The 16,572-nt window shown below is 42.5% G+C and overlaps 1 protein-coding gene across 1 annotated transcript in view; it reads right to left on the bottom strand.

The window, feature by feature from the left end:
* ADAMTS14 (ADAM metallopeptidase with thrombospondin type 1 motif 14) overlaps positions 1–15,795 on the bottom strand; it is a 118,403-nt gene extending 102,608 nt beyond the window's left edge. The window contains exons 1-2 of the mRNA XM_075842728.1: positions 15,374–15,795; positions 14,049–14,437 (exon numbers count right to left, since the gene is read on the bottom strand). Coding sequence (XP_075698843.1) covers positions 14,049–14,437; positions 15,374–15,458 — 474 coding nt within the window. The 5' untranslated portion in view covers positions 15,459–15,795. The remainder of the gene's footprint in view (positions 1–14,048; positions 14,438–15,373) is intronic.
* Between the last annotated feature and the right edge of the window lie 777 nt (positions 15,796–16,572).

Raw genomic sequence — 16,572 nt, 5'->3', positions numbered from 1 at the left:
TGTCGGCGATTCACAGTGTGAGCGAGTAGTGAAATGAAGGGGAAGCAGCTCTCGTACGAGTGCTGTGGCCCCTTCAAAACAGCTGATTTGCGGGTCCTGGGCGACACATCAGCTATTGATGGCCTATCCTGTAGATAGGCCATCAATGTTTAGGGACTGCACAACCCCTAAGCCTACGATGTAGCAGGCTTAGGGGGCCCATGAGACAGGATCACAGATTGTGTGATCCTGTCTGCTGGGCCCTGTATCTAAGCCAATCACATGGTAGGCTTAGATACATGGCCCATGTGTGATCCTGTCTGGTTGGCCCTGTATATAAGCCTACCACACTGTAGGCTTAGATACATGGCCCATGCGTGATCCTGTCTGCTGGGCCCTGTATCTAAGCCAATCACATGGTAGGCTTAGATACATGGCCCATGTGTGATCCTGTCTGCTGGGCTCTGTATCTAAGCCTACCACACTGTAGGTTTAGATACAGGGCCCCAGCACACAGTAATCTTATACTGTATAAGATTACTGTCTGCTGGACCCTGTATCTAAGCCTAACACACGTGTTACTAATAATTTTTTCTGTGTTTTCTTACAGGTTCGGTCGTTGGACTACGTCGGATTCCAGGACTACTTCGATGACAGCTTTTTTTTTATTATCAATAAAATGGTTAATGAGGGTTGTGTGGGTTTTTTTTTTATTTCAATAAAATATTTTTTCTATGTCTTTGTGTTTTTTTTTAAACTATATTACTACCGCCTTAGTAATGACCGCCGGCTGATTGACGACCTCCATTGCTAAGGCGGGGCTTAGTGTTAGCCGGTGCAGTGGCTAACACTAACCCCCTTTATTACCCCGGTACCCACCGCCACCAGGGGTGCTGGGAAGAGCCAGGTACGATCCAGTACCTGACCATCTGTAGTGATGGTCGGCCACTGGGGTGGCCGCAGGCTGGTATTATCAGGAGGGGAAAGGCCAGATACAGTGGCCCTTCCCACCCTGGTGATGCTAGGCTGCTGCTGCTTTATTGTATCTGGCTGGTTATGAAAAATGGGGGGGACCCCACGTCATTTAAAAAAAAATAAAAAAATTGGAAAGAACGATGTGGGGTCCCCCCCAATTTTCATAACCAGCCAGATGCAACACAGCAGCAGCAGGCAGCATTACCAGGGTGGGATGCGCCACTGTTTTTGGCATTCCCCAGCCTAATACTACCAGCCTGCGGCCACCCCGGTGCCTGCCCGTCACAACAGATGGTCGGGTACTGGTTCGTACCCGGCTCTTCCCAGTACCCCTGGTGGCGGTGGGTACCGGGGTAATAATGGGGGTTAGTGTAGCCTCTGCACCGGCTAACATTAAAGAGGCTCTGTCACCAGATTTTGCAACCCCTATCTGCTATTGCAGCAGATAGGCGCTGCAATGTAGATTACAGTAACGTTTTTACTTTTAAAAAACGAGCATTTTTGGCCAAGTTATGACCATTTTTGTATTTATGCAAATGAGGCTTGCAAAAGTACAACTGGGCGTGTTGAAAAGTAAAAGTACAACTGGGCGTGTATTATGTGCGTACATCGGGGCGTGTTTACTACTTTTACTAGCTGGGCGTTCTGATGAGAAGTATCATCCACTTCTCTTCAGAACGCCCAGCTTCTGGCAGATCACGCTGTGACGTCACTCACTTCCTGCCCCAGGTCCTGCATCGTGTCGGCCACATCGGCACCAGAGGCTACAGTTGATTCTGCAGCAGCATCAGCGTTTGCAGGTAAGTAGCTACATCGATTTACCTGCAAACGCCGATGCTGCTGCAGAATCAACTGTAGCCTCTGGTTCCGATGTGTCCTCGCTCGTCTGACACGATGCAGGACCTGTGAGTGACTTCACAGCGTGATCTCTCGAGAACACGCTGTGTCTGCACTGCCAGAAGCTGGGCGTTCTGAAGAGAAGTGGATGATACTTCTCATCAGAGCGCCCAGCTAGTAAAAGTATTAAAAACGCCCCGATGTACGCACCTAATACACGCCCACTTGGACTTTTACTTTTCAACACACCCACTTGGACTTTTGCAAGCCTCATTTGCATAACTACAAAAATGGTCATAACTTGGCCAAAAATGCTCGTTTTTTAAAAATAAAAACGTTACTGTAATCTACATTGCAGCGCCGATCTGCTGCAATAGCAGATAGGGGTTGCAAAATCTGGTGACAGAGCCTCTTTAAGCCTCGCCTTAGTAATGGAGGCTGTCAATCAGCCAGCGGCCATTACTAAGGCGGTGATAATAAAGTTTAAAAAGATACAAGCACATAGAAAAAATATTTTATTGAAATAAAAAAACACAACCCTCATTAACCATTTTATTGAGAATAAAAAAAAACGCCGTCATTGAAGTCCTCGAATCTGAAGTCCAACAACCGAACCTGTAAAAAAACACAAACACACAAAAATAATCAGTAACACATAAAGAAACAAAATTATTATTCTTACCTGTCCTGGGTCCAGCGCTGGAGCCGCAATGTCAGCAAGCTGGGCCCTGTATCTAATCCAATCATGTGTGATACTGTCTGCTGAGCTGTGTATCTAATCCAATCATGTGTGATACTGTCTGCTGAGCTGTGTATCTAATCCAATCATGTGTGATACTTTCTGCTGGGCCCTGTATCTAATCGTATCTTGTGTGATACTGTCTGCTGAGCTGTGTATCTAATCCTTTCATGTGTGATACTGTCTGCTGAGCCACTGTATCTAATCCTATCATGTGTGATACTGCCTTCTGAGCCACTGTATCTAATCCTATCATGTGTGGTACTGTCTGCTGAGCCACTGTATCTAATCCTATCATGTGTGATACTGTCTGCTGAGCTGTGTATCTAATCCTATCATGTTTGATACTGTCTGCTCAGCCACTGTATCTAATCCTATCATGTGTGATACTGTCTGCTGGGCCCTATATCTAATCCTATCCTGTGTGATACTGTCTGCTGAGCCACTGTATCTAATCCTATCCATAGTTTATAGGGTCGTAGTGCTATAGATATGCTATGCTGTCTCCTATACACATTTTTTTTGGGCGGACACAAATGTATTGGGGCTATTTCCCGTGACATTTTAAGCCCTGAGGGTATGTTCACACGGCAGCGTCTGTTACGGCTGAAATTACGGTTCTGTTTTCAGGAGAAAACAGCACCGTAATTTCAGCCGTAATGGCATGTGCAGGCGTCTTTCGCTGCGTCCATTACGGACGTAATTGGAGCTGTTTTTCTATGGAGTGACAGGCACTTCATTGACGCGGGCGTCTTTTTTACGCGCCACCTTTTGACAGCGGCGCGTAAAAAAAATGCCCGTCGGCACAGAACATCGTAAGACCCATTCAAATGAATGGGCAGATGTTTGCCAACGCTTTTGAGCCGCATTTTCGGACGTAATTCAATGGTAAAACGCCCGAATTACGTCCGTAAATAGGGTGTGTGAACCCAGCCATAGTGACGCCCCCGGCTGCTAGTGCTGCATTGTTGGGTCACTTAGGAGACCCAGCGATGAAACTGAAAGCTGCGGACCGTCGGCCATGAGAAGTTTGCGGGGGGGGGGCAGTAAGAATTCTAGCATCGGGGCCCATGAGCCTTTAGCTACGCCCCTGCCTGCACTGCCATAAAATTGGCTTGTACCATCATGTCGGTTTCTTCCTAGTAATTAAAAAACACTTCTGGATCATCACTACATTCCCTATGAAGGTACCAATGTGCCTGTGCAAAAAAACTCTAAAACATAGGTGAACGTGTAAACCTTTTATTAGATACCAATTAAGTTGCCCTTGAATGCAAATCACTAAATAAAAAGGCAAAATAAGTAACTGTACTGTGTAGTTCACTGCTTGACCTTAGTTACTAGGCTTCCCTGTATGTTCCTTTGGCAGGATGCCACCGACTCCATCATTTTATATTTGTGATCCCATATCCTTAATTAAGCATTTGTAGGACTCTAAGCCTTCTTATCTTTGATTAAAAACTTGTGGGACTGTAAGCTGAAGTTAGATGGACTTAAAGAGGCTCTGTCACCAGATTTTGCAACCCCTATCTGCTATTGCAGCAGATAGGCGCTGCAATGTAGATTACAGTAACGTTTTTATTTTTAAAAAACGAGCATTTTTGGCCAAGTTATGAGCATTTTTGTATTTATGCAAATGAGGCTTGCAAAAGTACAACTGGGCGTGTTGAAAAGTAAAAGTACAACTGGGCGTGTATTATGTGCGTACATCGGGGCGTGTTTACTACTTTTACTAGCTGGGCTTTCTGACGAGAAGTATCATCCACTTCTCTTCAGAACGCCCAGCTTCTGGCAGATCACGCTGTGACGTCACTCACAGGTCCTGCATCGTGTCAGACGAGCGGGGACACATCGGCACCAGAGGCTACAGATGATTCTGCAGCAGCATCGGCGTTTGCAGGTAAATCGATGTAGCTACTTACCTGCAAACGCTGATGCTGCTGCAGAATCAACTGTAGCCTCTGGTGCCGATGTGGCCGACACGATGCAGGACCTGTGAGTGACGTCACAGATCTGCACTGCCAGAAGCTGTGCGTTCTGAAGAGAAGTGGATCATACTTCTCATCAGAACGCCCAGCTAGTAAAAGTAGTAAACACGCCCCGATGTACGCACATAATACACGCCCAGTTGTACTTTTACTTTTCAACACGCCCAGTTGTACTTTTGCAAGCCTCATTTGCATAAATACAAAAATGGTCATAACTTGGCCAAAAATGCTCGTTTTTTAAAAATAAAAACGTTACTGTAATCTACATTGCAGCGCCTATCTGCTGCAATAGCAGATAGGGGTTGCAAAATCTGGTGACAGAGCCTCTTTAAAGAAATTATTATAATTAGTTCCAGCTTACTTCCCAGATGATTGGAAATTACATCCAAATCTAGACAGGAAAGAAAGCTCAAACAGTATCAAATTGACAACAAAGATTATATAAACCATTATATTATGACTAAGCTACACACACTACTAAAACCACGCGTTATTGATCAGTTGCTTTGGGACTTACTTTTGGCTCGGACTGGCTACATTACAGATTGATGAAAAGCTACTGTAGCTCAAATTGCTGAAAAAGTTACTGCTGACTTTGATTAAAAGGTGTTAGAAGACACAGGGCATTGCAGATTGTTATCTCCCTGCTCTGCCATTTACTAGGCTATAGGCCACGTTTGGCCTGCAGCGTATCAGGTGCAGGGACAGGATCCCTGCACAGGCCAGCGTGATGACGTCACTGTATCATGCCGGCCTAAGCAAGGATCCCGTAAGCGTTGGTTCTTTAGAGCCGCTCCATTCATTGTGGTAACGTGGACTAGGTGAGTATAACTTTTTTTTTTTTTTTTATTTGTTTGGGGGGCGCTATCTACCGGAGGGTCTGTATGGCACTATCTACAAGGGGAGGTGGGGGCCCTATCTACAGGAGGGCTGTATGGAACTATCTACAATTGGAAGGTGGGGGCACTGTCTATAGGGGGGCACTAGCTACGAGGGGGGGGCAGTATGTGGCACCCAGGGGAGCAGGGGCCCAGTCAAAAGTTTGCTATGGGGCCCAGTCTTTCCCAGTTACGCCCCTGCTTACCTAAAGATTGTTGGAAACCAAGTACATCCCCTTCATGGCAAGGGTATTCCCTAATGGGAGTATCCTCTTTCAGCAGGAAAGTCTGTCCTGCCACACTGCAAAAATTGTTCCTTAGGACGCAGATACTATTGAACACTATCGCAGAACAGGGAGGTATCTCCCTGCTCTGCCATTTACTAGGCTACAGGCCACGTTTGTGATGACGTCACTGGATCACGCCGGCCTTAGCAAGGATCCCGTCTGCGTTTATTCTTTGGAGCAATTCCATTCGTCGCAGAAACGGGGCCTAGGTGAGTATAAAATGTTCTTGTTTTATTTATTTGGGGAGTGCTATCAACAGGAGGGGCTGTATGGTACTGTCTATAAGGGGGCTGTATGGCACTATCTACATGGGGGCTGTATGGCACTATCTACAGAGGGGCTGTATGGAACTATCTTCAGGGGGCTGTGTGGCACTATCTACAGGGGGCTGTATGGAACTATCTACAGGGGGCTGTGTGGCACTATCTACAGGGGGGCTATATGGCACTATCTACAAGGGGGAGGTAGGGGCAACTATCTACAGGGGGCTGGATGGCACTATCTACAGGGGGGCTGGATGGCGCTATCTACAAGGGGGAGGTGGGGGCACGATCAACATGGGTCTTGTATGGCACTATCTACAAGGGGGAGGAGGGGGGCCACTTCAAACAGCCATATCTCGGGCTGTGTATCACATAGTGCTTCTGGTAAAATATGAAAGATAAGATTCAAATTTTTCCTGTGACACCAGGATCGCAGTTCTAGCTGTGAAACAACCAGATGTATTACCAGTTGAATATACAGTCAGGAATGGAAGCTGTATACTATATGATCATTCTGTGTTGCTGGGAAGGGGAGAAGCTGTATGAGGTTTGGACAGTGTCCTACAGAAAACATTACACCGCCCAGAGTGAAAAGAAAGAGTCACCTCCTATTTGGCAAGTATAGCCAATTTAGCATATTTAGAAAAATGCTCATAACTTTGCAAATAATAAAAGTTTTTGAAAAAAAATCACAGTGTAGTTATCAGCAGCAAAGCGCCTATTAGATTAGTTAGGAGATAGGGCATTAATAAACTGGTGACAGAGCCTCTTTAAAGGATCAGATGCTAACGTCTTGGTACTAGATACGAAAGGACACCTTTTAAAGTGTAACTAAACGTTAGAGAAATTTCTGCCATTTTCAAATTGTTTGATTGATGGGAGTCCGAGCACTGAGACCCCCACCAATTGCTCAAATGAAGTGGCAGAAGCGCTCGTGTGAGCGCTAAGCCGCTTTGTGTCTGTTTGGCTTTTTCCGGAAAGCCGATGTATCGGAGTACAGGCTCATAAACTTTCTATTGAGCCCATACTCCGATACATTTATTTCCAGAAAAAGCTGAACAGATAATGAATAAATGTGAGTACTTTGCCAGAGATCAGTGCCATTTTGTTTTTTTTACATAAAAACACAGATACAATGCAGTCGGGAAAGTTTTCAGACCTTTTCAGTTTTTCCACATTATGTTATGTTGAGGCCTTGTGCTAAAATAAAAAAAAAATAACGTTTTCCCAATCATTCTACACTCAATATCCCATAGTGACAAAGTGAAAACAGAATGTTAGTAATCTTTGCTAATTTATTGAAAGGGAAATACTAAAATATTGCATTGACATAAGTATTCAGACCCTTTACTCAGTACTTAGTTGAAGCCCCAATGGCAGCGATAACAGCCTCCAGTATTCTTGGGTATGATGCCACAAGGTTTGCACATCTGGATTTGGGGATTTTCTGCCATTGTTCTTTGCAGATCCTCCCAAGCTCTGTCAGGTTGGATGGTGACGTCGGTGGACAGCCATTTTCAGGTTTCTCCAGAGATGTTCGATTGGGTTCAAGTCAGGGCTCTGGCTGGGCCACTCAAGAACATTCACAGAGTTGTCCCTAAGCCACTTCTGTGTTGTCTTGGCTGCGTGCTTAGGGTCATTGTTTTGTTGGAAGGTGAACCTCCGATCCAGTCTAAGTTCCAGAGAACTCTGGATCAGGTTTTTAACAAGAATATCTCTGTACTTTGCTCCATTGATCTTTTCCTTCAACCCTGACCAGTCTCCCTGTCCCAGATGCTAAAAACACCCCACAGCATGATGCCGCCACCACCATACTTCACTGTAGGGATGGTATTGGGCAGGTGATGAGCAGTGCCTGGTTTCCTCCAGACATGACTCTTAGAATTGGGGCCGAAAACGTCAAACTTGGTTTCATCAGACCACAGAATCTTGTTTCTCACAGTCTGAGAGTCCTTTGGGTGCTTTTTTGAAAACTGTGTTTTGAAACCTTTCTATCATAGCCAGCAATCTGTGCTACAGTAGATCTTCTGTGAGTTTGGACCAGACGGGCCAGCATTTGCTCCACATGTGCATCAATGTGCCTTGGGCGCAAATGGCCCTGTCGCCGTTTCACCTGTTGTTCTTCTTTGGACCACTTTGGTAGATACTAACACTACATACTGGAAACACCACACAAGACCTGCTGGTTTTGGAGATCCTTGGACCCAGTCGTTTAGCCATCAAATTTGGCACTTCTCCGGGTAGTTCAGATTCTTACCTTTGCCAATTTTTTTCCTGCTTCCACAACTTAAACTTTGAGAACTGACTGTTCAATTGCTGCCTAATACATCCCACCCTGGAGTGCCATTGACAGGTGCCATTTTAACAAGATAATATATATTCATTTCACATGTCAGTGGTTTTAATATTATGACAGATTGATATAGGCAGAGCAGAATACTTGATAATAGTACAATAATATACACAAAGCATATTACGGCTCCCTACAACCTCTGAGTTGTATGGAGCCTAATGAAATGCTTATAGCAGTCTATAAGGCCCAACTATGAATCTAATAGAAAAAAAAAGTGGCATGTTCCATTGGACACCACAATGCTTCTAGGGGATAATATCTTCAAAACATGGTGCCATATGTAGGTACTACACAGCACCTAAAAGAGTAACCACAGCATCATAGTACAGAGCGTATGACTCCGTACAGGCTCCATGCACGTGAGACCTAACAGTACATGAATATAATTAAAGATAGCCAAACCTGTATCAACCAAAACACCTGAGGCCAATGGTGAGCAGCACTCTCAAAGCCCAAAGTCAAGTCCAGCCAGAACAAATGATTGAGATGAGTTAAAAGTAAAGCCAATGTTTGCATTGTAACCCTTTCCCTTGTTCCTCTGCCAGTCTCTATTTGCAAGGCTGCCACGTTGACCTGTCATATAGAAACGTGACTACTGCAGAGGTCATATGCTGTATATACTCACATCACATCTACGGACAATAAAAAATTACATCTAATTCTTTTTGTTATACCTCCCATTGAAAAACTAGGGGCATCAATATGGATTTGGTCCCTCTTTTGCTACTATAGCTGCCTCCACTTTCTTGGGAATATTCTTCACTATATTTTCAAATATGGTTGACGGAGTTCATGTCCATTCAACTGCAAGAGTGTTATTGAAGGTTTGGGTCTGATGTTCTGTGATAAAACTTGGCTCACAGTCAAGATTCCAAGTAATCTCAAAGGTCTTTGGACTTGGCAAACCATTAACCCCTTAGCTACTTGCTTTGGAATTACTGTCATGTAGTAAGTAGCCTTCCCTAAATTGTTTTCATAAAGCTAAAAGCAAAAAATTCTTTAGAATACACATTTACTATATTTGAGCCAATGGCTCAGTACAAACTATAAAAACTGCCCAGACTATTATTTCTTCTCCACCAAGCCGATTGACACTATAAACTCAGACAGGAAGCATTTTACTGGTATATGCTCAACCCTGAATCGTCTGTCAGATGGCCAGATGGTGAAGCATTACTAATCACTTCTCAGAACTTCATTCCTCTGTTCTAGAGGTCGAGGATGGTGTAGTTTACACCACTCTAGATGATGTTTGGAATTGTGTATTATGATCAGCAGTTTAGAATTTAATAGATAGTTTTGTAACAGAGTACAAGCAAATTTTAAAGCACTATGGGGCAGATTTACTAATGCTGATTTACTAATGCTGTCTAAGGCCTCATGCATACGACCATATTCATTTTGTGGCCCGCAAAACCACGGGTCCATTGTGGTCCGTCGGACTGCAAAAAACCCTTTGTGTGCATCCGTGTGTCATCCGGACTCACGGATCCACAACAATTCACCAATGTTGGTGAATCCGAAAATCTGGATTGTGAAAGGACTTGTCCTGAGTTTTTGTGGTCCAGATTTGCGGCCTCTGCACCGATCCGTGTAAATAACAGTCCTGTGCATGGGTCCATAGAAAAGATTGGGTCCGCAAAGATGTGGATAAATTGTGGCCACAAAAATACGGTCGTGTGCATGAGGCCTAAGATTTAGACAGCGTAAAATTAGACCAGGAAGTAGGAAGATGCGCCAAATTTTTCACAGTGGCGCATGCTGTATGATACATTTGGTGCTTCTTGCTAGACATGCAAGACACTTTTCTTTTCCTTATACCACCTCTTGGTTGGTTTAATTTATGACCGTTGTTTTGCGGCAAATTTTGGCACATTTTAAGCCATGGTCTTTTTGCTAATCCACCCCCTTTTTGAAAAGACTTTAGTGTGGTGCAATTATCTGTTATTTTGAGCGATTTATAAATAGGTCTAAAACTTGATGCAGCTTTGTGTGCCAGAAAAGGGCCACGTTTTAGTTTATTTTACAACAAGGTCTAGGCCGAATCACATTTAGTAAATCTGCCTCTAGGTGTTTCCTTGCTTGGTGGTGCCATTCTTTTGTGTGGCCTGATGCCTTAATCTTCACAATAAGGCAAGGGCTACATGGTGACTTTGGTCGGCGCAACAAGAAGATTACAATGTCAATGCGACATTGCAAGTAATGATTGTGAATGTGGTTGCATTACGACACGTAACTTAATGTATCCGCAACACGACAGTCGGAAAAAACTCAAACCTGGATTTTAGGTCAGAGATTGCAAGTCGCATGTGATTTGGCCTGCATAGACTTGACTGTAAATGGCGTGCGACTGCAAATTATTTGTGACATGTCAGCAATTTGTATTTTTTTGGGTCTCTATTGGATGTCGCATACGACATTCTAACTAATTGCACCCTGAAAAAGGCATATTACAGCAAATTGCAGACAGATCACAAAATAGTTTTGTCGTGCAACGTGTGTGCGACTTCACGTAGCTCTAGCCTTTTGCTGGCTATACACAAAAGACAATGATTGGCTGCAATGTTGTGGGATACTTTGTACCAACCATCCCACCAGCAACAGAAGGGACTAATCTGGCCAATCAGAAAGTCAGCATTAAAAAAAGACTCCCTGGTGGAAAATGATTCTCCGAATTCAGCCGATCAGGCCATACACATATCATTTTGGCCTAAAATTTCCCAACCTGGCCGATCACAGTTTTGACTGACAGAAGTCAGCCATCGGGAAAGGTCGCATTAATTTCTTAAATGATGGTCGGCCAAAATGACCATCTCTAATAGGCATAAATTTGTCTTGCTGACGTAATGTAAAGAAAAAGTTGAAAGTACCCACTCTCTGAGAAATGTCAGCCTTGCAGTGGGTTTTAAATATAAATTAGTAAAGCATTTACTTTTATAGAGAATAGGAGAGCTCCAATATCTATTTGCTTAATTTTTTGTGTGACCTGCTAGTTCATCCTCAAAAGTAATGTTTGTTTCATTGTTTGGATCATGACTAGTTAGAAAGGTAGAACCTTATAACAATCCCCAGGGGCGCAACCACTCCTGGAACCCACTGCAAAATCCAAAACAGGGCCCCCACTATTCTACGTCATTTCAAGTATTAGTCTCTACATATGGGACCTTGGGACCATTTGAGCCACTTCAAGGCCCAGCTGTGACCGCAACATCTGCACCGCCTATAAGTCACTTTGCATTTTAGTAGGGCTAATTTAACTGCTAATATTTGTCTATGGAGGACATATAGTTATTTTATACACCTGTTAGCAATAGATGTTGATGAAATGGCCAGAAGTGAGAAGACATGCTTACATACTTTTGTACCAGAAACATCAGACAGCAGCTGCAAACAGCTTTAGCCCTGGAGGACCACTAGCATTAACCCTCAATCAGCTGGTCGGTAGGATAATTGTTAATTGAAAAGGGATTTTTCCAAATTTGGCAACCCCTGTAAGTACAATATACATAATATTTTTAGCATCTAGGTTTGGACAGGTGAAAATCCAACTTGCCCAACTTTTGATTCCTCCGAAGAGTCAGGCTGTCCCAATGCACATTAGATGGTCTCTTTTAGTAACTATTCATGTAGGAATCAAGAAAATTTACAAGAGACGACATTCAAACATTCTCAAAACATTTTGCAGCCAGATACACCAACATTAAGCTGTGGGCTAGTAAGCACTGTTATTTACCACCTCCAGATTTTAGGGATTTCCTTCATTTTTCCATGTGTTGCATTAAATATTTTTTGTTTAAAAGGCTGTGAGAAAACCTGAGACAAACCATAGAAGAAATATGTTCATTGAGGCCGGCATTTTGACAGCATATAAACTAGTGTCTTCAAGTCAAAGCCTCCGTCATACTTTTCTGGGTTTGAAGAACTTACAGTATAATGCGTGGGAAACCGTAAAATCAACTGATTTTTCCACACTCTGACAAAAGGAATTTATCTAATCTTCCCTCTGATCATATTGTGAATGTAAAGGGGTTCAACAGGTTAATGTATAAGCCTTCCTCCTCTTTAAGGGCTTCTACACGCTTAAGTCAGAGGTCACCACTAGGCAGGTCTTCAAGCTGGTTCAAATTCATGGAGAATACATGCTCACCCCCCTGAAGCTTTGTAATAAACTCAAAGACATAAGACGAGGAAAGGATTCAGATACAGGTTGACATTACAAGCATCGGCACCATTACTCTAAAGCCCAATCTCTGCACAGTACGGAGGTGTCTCAGAAGCAGCATTAAATTATCCTGAACATTTTCCTTTACATATCTCTCTGGTAAGCCACCACTTGTTTTGGTACAGGTTCTGTATGCAGTCTCTTAAAAGACGGGCTGGTATATAGATTCATTTCTTCATATCTGTTCAGTTAAATGTATCTATGGGAAGACAATTCTACAGACCCATGAACTCAGTTACTGTGCTTAGCCGACCGATGAGTAGGAAACAGTACCTCACTCATTTACCGGTAACTCACTGACCCCATTGTTGAAGGGGGTGATAGAGCAGTGGAGAGATGAATGGTGCATGGCGATCACACATCCGGGATTTAATTATGTAAGGCATCCGCTCTGTAATAATATCATGTAGTAATGTTGCATGACAACAACCTAGTAATATGATTGCAGGGAAGGAAAGAGATGATGGTGCTTAGTTAAAATACAGAAGTTCCCTTTGTATGCTGTCTAGGTACCAGTCTTCTCTTGCATAGTGTGGGGCACTAGGTTGGTACAGTGGGATGTTGAGTGAACAATGCAGTGTGTTCATTGATGCATGTATAATAGTGAACATATGTGCGTTGCATTTTGAGGTGTGGTCAATGAGTCTAGACTTAGTCAGCACAAAATCCCAATAAAGCTGGATCTTATTAAAAGAGAACACAGCACATGGCTAATCTACATAATAAGACCATACTAAATATTAGCCCATGAATTTTCTTTACAAGCAAGTAAATATGGAATAAAGTATTGGAAATATGACCCCCAAGCTCTCACATCTGCCAAGATTCCAGTAGACCATGTATGATAACGTTAAACTGCCAACAACAATAAGTGAAGTTCAGACATACCCACCAGGCAAACAGGTGGAAATACAATACAAATTTTTGCATGCTCATATTTCTCCAGCTATCAAGAATGTTGCACTATGCAGTTATGTTCTATTTTCGGAAATGCACTTGAAAATCCAAGAATGTTATATACATAGGACTTGTCAAGTAAGCCTCCATAACTCTTCCAGAGATACAAGTAACAAGCCAATGTATTTTTGGCACAAGTTAAACTTACAGCAGTTAGCTGCTAAAGCATATTATGTCCCTAGAGTTGTTCACTGTAATATGAGGTTTTTGATTTATCCAACAAAGAACATCACTAGTATTTTTGTGTAAATATATATATATATATATGTATATATTTATTCTTGAATCCAAAGAAAACGGATATTTGTGTGATCCTTCTCTGACTTTGTTAATTCAGGTATAAACATTAATTTGTATTCGGACAGAGGTTCGAAAAATATTTGTTGGCGAACGTGCACTCTCTGGCTCTTTTTATTTCTTCAGGACCTTGTTTCAATCCCGCATTCCTTTCACCATCTAGCTTCCTAACATATAAAGGCTTTAGAGTAGGTTGGCTTCTCCAGGTTCCATATTCCATAAACATATAGGAAAGGTTGTGGGACATAAAATTGTAAAAAATAGTTGACTTACCAGTCCATCACAGTTGCTGATGGCCACAGTTGTTCCAGGCATATCCGTGATGTCTCCTGTATATACACAATCAGCATGGATTGGGTCATGAGAAATCTCCTGAAAATCCTCCTGCCACTGAATAGTAGCCTCATGAGAAACCAGCTTCCTATTGGGCTTCAAACGCAGATGCAGCTGCTTGCCAAAGACTGTGACATTGAAGTACAAGCACCTATCATCTGACAGAGTTGTTGGTGGATCAGGAATACTTCGGGCAAACCTCTGCCCAGGGTGCTTTAAGGTCATCCTACTTCCTGCTGCTGACACCACGTGGGAAATATATCGGCCTAGATGATCTGTACTGAATGGGACAACCACACCATATTCACTTAGCTTTCCGGGGGGGTGTTCTATTGGGAATAAATAAGAGTTTTAGGCTTTAGACTCTAGAAAAACATTGGCCTAAATAAGTTTTAGCAGTGCTTTTGGTTCTCAACATCACATCTTCCTCCTTCTTGGAAATTTGGACCACACATTTATTACCACTAGTCCAGTCTCTACACAAAATACATTTGCTTTCACATACTTTTGTGTTTGTTGGCAACATATTGGACCTTGGAAAATAGAACCTTTGTTGTATGCTGCAACACATTCACAAAAAGCTGAACACTGCTGTTAAATATTGACCTTAGCCTGTATTCTAAGAAACATTTTACAGCTTTCCCAGCTGAATACTCTCATTACACTTTCCCCGCCAGGGGGGGAATGAGCAAAGCCTTGACTTGCAGCCCCATCTGCATGGAGCAAGTTTATTGACACCTGTCAAAACAAACACACCTATGTATTCATTTACAAAGAAAAAGTGAATTGGAAATCCAATGCAGGAGTCGTAGCTTTACTATGGACCCATGAGTACATTCAATTACAAAATGCAGAGTAATGATTCATTCTTCTATGAAGTGGTAGCATTCACGTAGGACAACCACTGGGCAGACCAACTCATATACATTTAAATAGAAATAAGTGATTATTAAAAACATAAAACTTAGAGGGAAAAATCTAATTAAGTAAACAAAATAGATATTTAACAAAAGTTTAATATTTCCCATCCGGCAAGTTCATCTAAATCGTTCGGATTGCTTTTGAAATCATTCAGCATAGTACAAGGAGTTCTTACTTTGCATCTAGCCAGTTACAAATTCTGTAGATAAATTATTCTGAATTTCTAACATGTATTTTGTGAACTGTTTCATCCATTGTATTAGAATAGCCCCTGCCTGTCGACCGTAAGGCTACATTGATTTAGGCCAAACAAAAATGTCAATGTAAAATTCTTTAAATCCTACCTTTGGAAATAAATGAATCCACAGTCAGCCAGCAGAAAGATGTACAAAAGCAAGACACAATCCCATACACGTAGAGAAAATCCATTGGATAAAGCTTGCAGAGGAGTTTGTATAGTTTCCTAGGTAAGAAGACGCAGAGTGATAAGGTATCCAGTAAATGAGGAGCCTGATTGGCTGTTTTTCTTCTTCTTAAGAGGTTTTCTATTTTGATCTGTTAAAATGACATTTAGAGATTCAGAGAGAGAAGGATCTTGCAGGATTTTCTCCAGCCAGCCAGGCGTTTAACAATCTGTTCTCCTCCTGTTGCAGTGCTGCAGATTGACAGATCATGAGAGGCACACTCTGGAGTGCTGGGGGAGAAACTTAGAGCAGCTTTGATACAGTCGTTTTGGACCCTTGTAAACTGTGCCTATCCAGGAGAAGCCCCATCCATTTAGGAAGGCAAAAGAAAGAAGGGAGGAGGAGAAAAAGAGAGCTGAAAAGGGAGGGAGGTCTGGATAGTCAGAGTGCATTGCCACTCCAGCCAGAGGATGCAAATACTGACATCATCTGTAACATTGTAGCACAGACACACCCTGGGTTCCCTCTGTCCCTCCTCTGGACAGAGGGGGTCTCCCAAATCTGTCACATGTGAAACTGTACTTTGCCGGAAAACTGGAAAAAGGTAGGGGGGGGGGGGAGTAAAAACAGAATCTGTCTGCATGCACTACCTTGACTGTGAATAATAGGTTCAGTGTTCCCAGTAGGAAAACACTTAAGCATTTGAACAAAATCCTACTTTATTCCCTACTTTTCTTCCAGGCGACTGATTTCAATCTCTCTTTGTATAAATGTAATTTTTGACGAGCCGTGATTTTGAAAGTAAGTTCGAAATTATTTACATTAAAAGTTTTTTTGAAACAGGTATACATTGTCATTTACACTTATTAATGTTATAAGATTCATCTATTTCAAAGGCGGACACAGACAAATTTTGGCCCCTTGCTCTCCAACATTTTACACATGGCACCGTCTTCATGTCACTCTAATAAATCCCTCACATGTAAACCAATTGCCCAAGTGGATTGGAATTCACCAGTCGTTGTGAGCCATTACATTTAATTAACTTAGTGCCTTAAATGCAATCTCATATACAGTAGAAATCACTAATATTTGCATTTTGAAGGAGTTGTAAGAAGAGTCTTGTGACAATCAGCTAC

Source organism: Rhinoderma darwinii, chromosome 11 (genome assembly GCF_050947455.1).
Source record: "Rhinoderma darwinii isolate aRhiDar2 chromosome 11, aRhiDar2.hap1, whole genome shotgun sequence".
Lineage (NCBI taxonomy): Eukaryota > Metazoa > Chordata > Amphibia > Anura > Rhinodermatidae > Rhinoderma > Rhinoderma darwinii.
Note: the sequence above shows the minus strand (reverse complement) of the source record. Positions and strands in the feature narration are given on the sequence as shown.